The sequence below is a fragment of the Phragmites australis genome, chromosome 4, assembly GCF_958298935.1.
Source record: "Phragmites australis chromosome 4, lpPhrAust1.1, whole genome shotgun sequence".
NCBI classification, from domain to species: domain Eukaryota; kingdom Viridiplantae; phylum Streptophyta; class Magnoliopsida; order Poales; family Poaceae; genus Phragmites; species Phragmites australis.
Genome location: NC_084924.1, coordinates 5,686,500 through 5,695,514, shown reverse-complemented (window position 1 = coordinate 5,695,514; position 9,015 = coordinate 5,686,500). Strand labels below are relative to the sequence as shown.

The window sequence follows — 9,015 nt, the reverse complement described above, 5'->3', positions numbered from 1 at the left end:
CTCGGAGTTTATTGCCGTATCTTGAGTGTTTTTGATACGACTAGAGTTGACTTGACACTCGACTATTTGTTTTGGAACCCAAAAAGAGGATGCGTCATGCGTATGGGTTCAGCGAGAATCTTTTGCATGCTAACTTGGCCCGCATAAAGCCACGGTTCATGTCTTCATAGCGATTTTTTTTTACCCTGAACAGTTAAACTCGTTCAAAATTTAAACCACTGAAAATGGTTTAGCTCTTTGTTTCTCCGTTAATCACGAGGTAAAAAAAACTGTAGCATGGCCTAGTGCCCAAACAATTCTCATCATTCATCTACCTCTGGTCTCGTTTACTTGTCATTTAGGTTATAGGTTTAGTCTCGAATGTATGCGTACCTTTTCACCATTACTCTTTTCTAAGCACATATTAGCACAGTAACACCCACGATGACCATAGCTATATATCGTGTTACCCCTATACTCCACATATTTTTTAAGTCGAGTCAATTCTATCCTTGATCCTATCTAATCACCCCGTATATCCCTTTCCTCTCACCTTAAAGATCACACTACACGATCCTTGATGTCCTAGGACACGATAAAAGATATCACACTACACGATCCCACCATTCTCCCCATGAATGGTGGAGAATCTGGAGGTGTCAAACTCACTACCGTCACTCGTGCTTTCCTATCCTTTCGGTTACGAAAATGCCATTCGGATAGAGAAGAGAGAACCTCGGCGGGGAGCTCCATATGAGGCAATGGAATCACACATCACCAGATCAGCGGTGAGCCAATGATGGACTTTCTGCCTCAGCATTATTAAGGGATATACACAAAGCAAAACCAGCTTCAAGCTAGGTAAGGTACTGGCCATCCTGCATAGTCGTCCCACCATTTATCCATGCCTGCGTTTGTCTACACAAAACTGAGGCGAGCAGATGTTGGCTTCCTGCTACGGAGGCTGAGGCAGATGTTGTGGCCCCTTGGCTCCTTCAACCTGGAGGAGGAAGAAGCCGCCGGTGTCCACCTGCCTATCTAGGGCAGGATCACAGGGCTGATATCCCAGATGTCCTTGGCATACTCATGGATTGTCCGATCGCTGCTGAACTTGGATGAGCCAGCTGTGTTGAGGATAGACATCCTTGTCCATAACTGCAGGTAGGAGTATGAACACATGAGTAGGAGAAGTGGCATTTTGAGTGTCCCGTGGATAGGCAATAACCGAGTAACACTTGAAATAGCATAATCCAAATGCCAAACATCAGGGAGAGACCCTATATACTAAAGGCAAAATGTGTAGAATCTGATGATCTGATCACTTTGAAGAAACTCTGTCAAGCAAGAAAAACAAATGCAGGAAGGAGAAACCTGACAGAGCAATGCCTTTAATATTTTCCCAGAAAGAAACTTGCAGAATCCTAAGGTAAACCAGTTACTAACAAGAGCAATTCAGCATCTCAATTACCTCTAATTGTTTTTATTGACTAATAAAGTTGTTTTTGGAATGTATACAAACACATCTCTGAAACAATGGTCTCATTAGGTTCATGAAAGCTTGCTCTAAGAAAAGGTTTACCAACAGAACATAGCTTGCAGAAGTGTTCTCTGACGGCACACATTGCTATTCCAACATAACACAAATTTCAATTTTGAAACTGAAAGTGTTGCTACGATTTAGTTAGGCCATGCTATAGTGAAACACTATGCATAAACTATCAGAATACAGGTACAAACACATCTCTGAAGCAATGGTCTCATTAGGTTCATGAAAGCTTGCTCTAAGAAAAGGTTTACCAACAGAACATAACTTGCAGAAGTGTTCTCTGACAGCACACATTGCTATTCCAACATAAAACAAATTTCAATTTTGAAACTGAAAGTGTTGCTACGATTTAGTTAGGCCATGCTATAGTGAAACACTATGCATAAACTATCAGAATACAGGAAGTTTGAATAATCATGTGCAGTGAACCAAAAAAAAAAAAAAAAAAGCATCAGCTAGAGAACTTACTTTCTGATCTCGGTATGCTTCATCAACTTTTTCCTGGCATTCAATGTAACTGGGGAAATCCTGGCCAACGAGAAAATAATCTGCACACCCATAACCTTCATTTCCTTCCAAAGAACCCATCAGTTCATCATAGTCGCAAGTCCCAAAGATACCACTGCGGACAAATTCCTTGACCTCTTCAAATCTTGGGTCAGGCACAAACTACAAGTGGAAAAGAAAAAGGCGAGATTATGAATTTGCTTGAGGTTCGCTATGTGGACTGCACATAGTTAAAGGGAGAGATCTTTACTAGCTTGACAGAAGGTATCAGTATATGAACAAATGCAGTACCTTTCCCTGAGCTCTCTCTTTCCGCAGACCAGCAATTTCATGTGCCTGTGCACCGAAAAGGAAAAAGTTATCCTCTCCAACCTCCTCTCTGATTTCCACATTCGCGCCATCCAAAGTTCCAATAAGAATGCACCCATTCATTACAAACTTCATGTTGCTGGTCCCACTAGCTTCCATTCCAGCAGTACTGAATGGATAATACAAGTGTTAAGGAAAGCAGATATTATATTGAAATTAAAAACATGTGGCAGAATTTCTGAATGTTGATATCCCCAACAAAATAGATAGTTGTGTTATAATAAAAGAAAAGGCACATGATAACTTCCACCTCAGCCAATTTAGGTAAAGGTCATTTGCGTCTATTTTGAAGAACGTGACAGGTAGCAAGATTATTACCTGATATGCTGAGACAATTCAGTGGCAGGAATGAGCATCTCGGCAATACTAACATTATAATCTGGAACAAATACAACCTGGACAACAAATCAAAATCCTCAGAACTTTTAATAGTCAACATTATGGTCATCAGTTGTCTGATTGAAATGGTGTGGATATTCCATTTATCAGCTTTACAAGCATCAAGATAAGAGCAAGTTTTACATTTTGGTAGCAGCAAGGCAATTAGTCAAAGTCATATTGCCATTGACAGCAGATGGAAATTAAATAAGACAAATGATATTATAAAAAAACAAAATTACCTTCAACAAATCTCCAATATCTGGATCATGGTTGACAGTAGCTGCAACGTCTGTAATAAACTTAACAATCCGTTTTGCCTGTATATATGTGGCAAATGATTTCCCACCAAATATGCATACCCTTGGAACAAAGCTCTTTATTCTTTCTTTTGCACTCAATTCTTTCATCTTCTTGTAGCGGTAGACAATTCCAAGGATATTTAGCAACTGCCGTTTATATTCATGTATCCTTTTCACCTAAGGAATCGAGATGACAAAAACTAAGTCAGATAACAAATGACAAATGTTTTCTGATAAGAAAATGAGAATACCTAGAAGGAACTAGTTATTTTTCAATTCAAAGTTCAGGCTTGAACCACTACAACCATGTGCTTTACCATCAGTCCATATGGGTGCCCTGATGTTTCCTGTTAGAAAATATACCTGCACATCAAACATTGCATCGGGACTGACAATATATCCTGTCTTCTCCCTTATAAGAGAGACGACCTTCATCTTGTTAGCCTTTTTCGTAGCGTGCCACTCTGATTGCAGATCTTCGTTATCAGCAAACTGTTACAGGATGAACTGATTTTATATAAAATAAAGCATAGGTACCAATGAAACTTTAAAAGCAATAAGTAAATTACTGAAGAATTGGAGAAATAGACTACTGGAAGTACCTTCTTCAGTTCTGCAAGTTTGTTAGTGTTAAGAACCCAATCATCAGACCCTATCCACTTTGAAATTATTGTACTTAATTCAGGATTACAAAACCGGATCCAACGCCTGGGAGTCACTCCATTTGTTTTATTCTGGAACTTACTTGGCCACATCTGTCAGAGAAATACAAAAAGATGAACAGATTATGAATAGCATGTGTCCAAATGATTATACGAACAGTGAGGGGATAAGATTTCAAATCCTCATGTAAATACCTCGTAAAAGCTGTTGAACACGTCCTGTTTCACAATTTCACTGTGAATTTCAGCTACACCATTTACTGAATGTCCACCGACAACACAGAGGTTTGCCATTTGGACAACTCTTGGTAACTTGGGATCAGATTTTACAAATGGATCTAACTCGTCCTCAGAATCCTCTTTTTCTGCTTCAACATCATCAGATTCAACCATTTCCTCTATCGTCTCAGATAGAACTTCTGCCTCCACTTCTTCCAACTCAGTTTTCTCCTCAACCTCAGCAATAGTATCCAAAGATTTAACAGGTAATTTCTGCTTTGATTTAGCAGGAGAATCCTTTTCCTCTTTAGGTTTAACAAATAGTTTGGCGATAGAAGCTGGAAGGTCAACATTGTCTAAAATCCTCATTTCTTTCAGCTTCTTTTTTAATAGTGAAGTATCTGCGGTTCCATATCTTGAGACGATGTTGTTTATCAGCTGTTTCAAATCAACGATAGAGAAAAAAGAAGTGTAAGTCAACTTAAAGAGCAAAAAATAAATTGCATAAGCATTTTCTGCACATCGAATACCTCCTCATCAATTGTTTCTATGATCTCAACATGTCGAGGTAGAAGTCTCTGCATTATATCCAAGCTCCACTTCTCCAGAGCTTCAGGAAGCACTGTATGGTTAGTGTATGCCACGGTTCTGGAAATGATTAGGAAATTAGCACCGATTGAATGCAAGATGAATGAGGAAATAAAATAAGTTAATTTGGACAGGAAGGACATCGGAATAAATCAAACTGGAGTATGTACTACATTTCACAACTAAATGATTTGGTAATGCAACTACCTTTCTGTAATACTCCATGCCTCGTTCCAGCTCAACCCCTTAACATCAATCAGTATTCTCATTAACTCGGGAATGCATAGTGTTGGATGAGTGTCATTCATCTGCACTGCAACTTTGGAGGGGAAGTCATCCCAGCAGAGAGAATCACCAGCTCTACTCTCAAAACGAGCAATAATATCCTGTAGGGATGCTGAACATAATGTATACTGTTGCTTCAAGCGGAGAACTTTACCCTCTGGTGATTCATCCCCTGGATACAGTACGTAGCATATCTGGCATGAGAAAATCAGTAAATCAAACATAAGTTAGGAATAATAATTCCTGTCCAAAGTAATCACAAGTCACAACTGTGAATATTATTACCACAACATAACACAATGAACTATAACCTAACAATATAACAAAATGTTACCGGAGATGTGAGGACAAGTCTACTAACCCTAGCAAAATACAAAACACACAAGAATACAAGTCACAGGCCATGGAGTACGGGAATCGGGAACCATATCTTGTCAGCCCTTTAGGATTTATGCAGATGAGCACTACAGGCAGATGTGTAGTCTATGATTTAACTAAAGCAGAAAGTGAGACCAAGAAGTAAAATAAATGACACGCTAAGCGATTGTTAACCCCAAATCAAGAGGTTATGGATGTAACTAGACATTTTAAGCCTTCCAAACATTAGTCTGCTGAGTCAATTACTCAGAAGGAAAATTTATGTAATGACCTTTTCAGCATTGAGATGAGCTTCATATGCCTTGGTATGATCTCCAGCATTAAAAGCTTCCAAGTCGAAATCTTGTGATGGTACTGTTGTTGACCAAAGACGAAGATTGTTAGTAGTTCTAGTCTTGTAGCCGGGAATAGGGACATCATGCGCCACAGCCTTGATATTTTCTCCTCCAATCCAGTGCTTCCTCCCATCAGTGCCTTCAACCACTTTACCATAGAATTTCACAGGATAGGAGACATCATGTCTTACAATCTCCCAAGGATATCCCATCTGGCAGATAAAATATGCAGTCATGATGGCACAAGAAGCTAACAGGCAGATCATTAAACAGTTCCCCATTCTTACCAATATACCAACATAATCAACACTCCGGAGATCAAAAATTAAACAATAAGAAGGAATATCGTACCTCTAGCCAATTCTCAGCAACCTCCTCCTGACCATCGTTTGTTATGATCTGCTTAAAGAGGCCATATTTGTAGCGAAGTCCATATCCCCATGCTGGATAATTTAGGGTTGCCAAAGAATCCAAAAAACAAGAAGCCAGACGGCCTAGACCACCATTGCCAAGGGCAGCATCTGGTTCCTGTTTCATTGTGATTATGACATATCCATATCTTAGGATTTCTAAATACGAAGCATTCTAGGCATCAATAAACTTTTATTACCATAATTTCATATAGTGACTCGTTGCGAAAGCTAAATGATGAACACAAGCCAGATGATAGAAAATGGGAATTGATAATAAAATGTGAATTTTTGGTGTTTGAAACAATGAAAGTGCATGACAGTTTTGATATGGACTAAGAACCGACTTTCTTAAATAAACTCCTTACCTGGCTAGCAACATCCTCTAGGTTTTGTCCAAGTTGTTTTAGTGCTTCTGCATATTCTCCGGTTAGCTCTAGGTTGCCAATAGCATTTGTGAGTGCTCTTCCCTAAATTATACAAAAGAAAATGACCAAATAACATCATGATGCAATTAATCAAAGATAAATAATGAGGTTAGAGAAAATAAGGTTGTGGCACCTGTAAAAACTCCATGGACAGGTAATATGCTTGCTTTACGTTCATTTTGTTGTAATAATCATATGTTGCATTCCAATTTATTAGCAGCGCATCAAGAACACTTTTAGAAGTTGCATGGTAAATCTTTAGGGGCGAAATGTGCTCTGGAGAGAACAAGGGTGTGAACTCTGCATGGTGCTTGATGTTTGATGCAATGGCAGAAGAGTTGATGGAATTTAGCACACTTGGAAGCCCTGTATTGCAAGACCATAATTTTAGGATCTGAAAACTTGACTAGACATAGGTATTTTACATTCAAAATTAAAAGAAATGCATGAACAAGGTTGCACTGGTGTGAAATTCTGCCAAAGCACCCTGCATATGCCACATTTATCATTTCATCATCGGCAACAAGTATAATATGCAGTATAATTGAATTTTAATGGCAAGATGTGCCATATTTTATCCGCAGCACGACAACTAGTCATTGCTACAGAGTTCCACAGAATCTTTTACCTTAGTTGATTGATCCTTTTTTATGGTCTATTTCATTGATCCTGGAATCGCACCAGTTTCAAACACCTTCAGAAAAATAAGCCTTAATATACCAATACAACTCTCTAAGTTACCGTACGATGATGTATACTGCACCATCACACAAACAAACAAAATTCCTCGATCCACCACCTAAAAAGTTTTTCGAATTTGCTATCCTGCACACAGCATTCGCATTGGATGCACCAATTTACTGTAGGACCGTCAAAACAACCCAAGTTTTAGTGAATTCAGAAAACACATTTTTTGGTTTGTTCGTGAATTTGGTAATCCTCCAAAAACCGTACGAACTGCAACTAACCTAGCAATGCCCGCACACAAAACCATCACTAATCCAGTCAACCCACCCGCATCAGCAGTTCACCACGGTTCCGGAACACACAGCACACCAGTCACCAGCGCACGCACCGCCCCGCACAAGGATCACACACCCGCGTGGCACCAGCAGCAATCCGAACCGCATTGCCACCAGCCAGCACCCGAGACGTCGGGATCAGTGGGGCGACGCAGCCGCGTACCTTCCTCGGGCGAGACGGGGCCCTGCACGCCCCGATCGCTCGCCAAGCCCCGCGCCGCGACCCTCCGCTGCCGCCCTCGGCCCCGCCCCGGCGCGACCCCGCCGCCAGAACCTCCCACGAGTAGCCCCCCGCCCCCGCCGGCGGCGGCGGCGAGCGGGTGGAAGGCGGTGGCGAGCTGCGGCGGCGGCAAGGCGGTCGCCATCGCTACGTGCGTGATGCGTGCGACGTGGTGAGTGATGGGCTGATGGCTAGCTAGTGAGTTCGCGAGGAGTCGAAGGGGTCCCTTGCTTCAAATATCTCTCTCCGTGCCGTGATGCCGTGCAGCGATGGCTAGTGCACGTGTTGTGACGACTGGTTGGTGGGCCCACGTCAGTGCACCGTGGGGGCGCGTGGTTCATGTGCCGTTGGCTCACTTTGTATCCTTCTGCCACACTTCAACGGCTGCATATTGCTCCCTTTTTCCAAAGAAAATTGTCGTATTTTTCGACGGCTGGAAATGGCTCTCCTTTTTTGGGTCTGTTTTTCTTGGGTCAGTTTGTATCCTTCTGCCACATTTCAACGGCTGCAAATTGCTCCCTTTTTCCAAAGAAATTTGTCCTATTTTTCGACGGCTGGAAACGGCTCTCCTTTTTTGGTCTGTTTTTCTCCTAAAGTCCCTTTTCCCAAGAGCATTTATCTTATATGTCTTTGTATTATCCTTTTTAAGTCCTTTTTGAGAGTGTTTCGGCTTTTTCCCCTATCTTTTTTGTTTATGAACAAGCAAGTTTGTGCGACATGGTGATGCAAAGTGATTATTCATGTGACATGTACTAGCCTTCCTAGTGCTACCTTCTTGTATCTACTACTGCTTTATTCAACGAAACTGACACTGTCTTATGCCGTTCCTTCAAAAAAAAATAAAAAAATTCACGTGACAGACCAAGTGAGAAGGGAAAGGGAAAACAGAAAATGAGGTGTACGTTTGTTTAATTTGTTGCACTTTACTTTGTTCTCTAGTGAATCTTTCTTCTAGACTCGCTGAGTCATTTTTGAGTAATGGATACTACACTGCACACTTGGCAGCAGGTAGGGCGTCGTGTCTTGTGTTTGTCTTGTTTCATCCACGGGCAGGATCTCCGAGACAGGCAAGGCCCATGGCAGATTTACAGTGTTCATACAGTCATACTGATATTGTAACTTGTCTGCTAGTTTGTTGATGAAAAATGCTACTTTTTTTGGAAGGAAACATTTCTTGATGAAGAATGGCTACTTCCTGAGAATATGCTTGTTGGTCCGGAAAGGATGGTTTTTGTTGATTGCTTGTTGGGAAATGGCTGCTTTATGAGCAACATTTGTTTGTTGGAGACGTGGTTGAAAAATTGTTTGTTGGAGAACGGACAGTTTTACTTGTTTGCTTGTTAGGAGATTGTTTTACTAAAGCTCCTTATCTGTTTATTTGGACTTA

The 9,015-nt window shown here is 41.0% G+C and overlaps 1 protein-coding gene across 2 annotated transcripts; it reads right to left on the bottom strand.

The window, feature by feature from the left end:
• Positions 1-768: 768 nt before the first annotated feature.
• LOC133915407 (alpha-1,4 glucan phosphorylase L isozyme, chloroplastic/amyloplastic-like) lies at positions 769-7,850 on the bottom strand. Of its 2 annotated transcripts, none has more exons than XM_062358552.1 (15): positions 7,572-7,850; positions 6,520-6,752; positions 6,327-6,428; positions 5,900-6,076; positions 5,485-5,760; positions 4,758-5,029; positions 4,493-4,610; positions 3,939-4,400; positions 3,684-3,836; positions 3,445-3,573; positions 3,022-3,258; positions 2,720-2,796; positions 2,324-2,510; positions 1,994-2,194; positions 769-1,134 (listed from the first exon to the last, which is right to left on the bottom strand). In XM_062358552.1, exons 1-15 carry the CDS (start codon positions 7,771-7,773, stop codon positions 1,018-1,020), a joined length of 2,943 nt encoding a protein of 980 aa, XP_062214536.1. In that variant the 5' UTR covers positions 7,774-7,850; the 3' UTR covers positions 769-1,017. The 2 variants fall into 2 exon arrangements, with proteins under 2 accessions (XP_062214536.1, XP_062214537.1); XM_062358553.1 differs by lacking the exon at positions 7,572-7,850 and adding an exon at positions 7,401-7,530.
• Positions 7,851-9,015: the final 1,165 nt, after the last annotated feature.

Bases quoted from the DNA above. Each gene is read 5' to 3' on its own strand.
- LOC133915407 (XM_062358552.1), bottom strand. From the start codon at position 7,773: ATGGCGACCGCCTTGCCGCCGCCGCAGCTCGCCACCGCCTTCCACCCG. The intron at 5,030-5,484 runs GTCATTACATAA...TTCTCATGCCAG, and splicing joins CTCATCTCAATGCTGAAAAG to ATATGCTACGTACTGTATCC. The intron at 3,259-3,444 runs GTATATTTTCTA...TCGATTCCTTAG, and splicing joins ATGCAATGTTTGATGTGCAG to GTGAAAAGGATACATGAATA.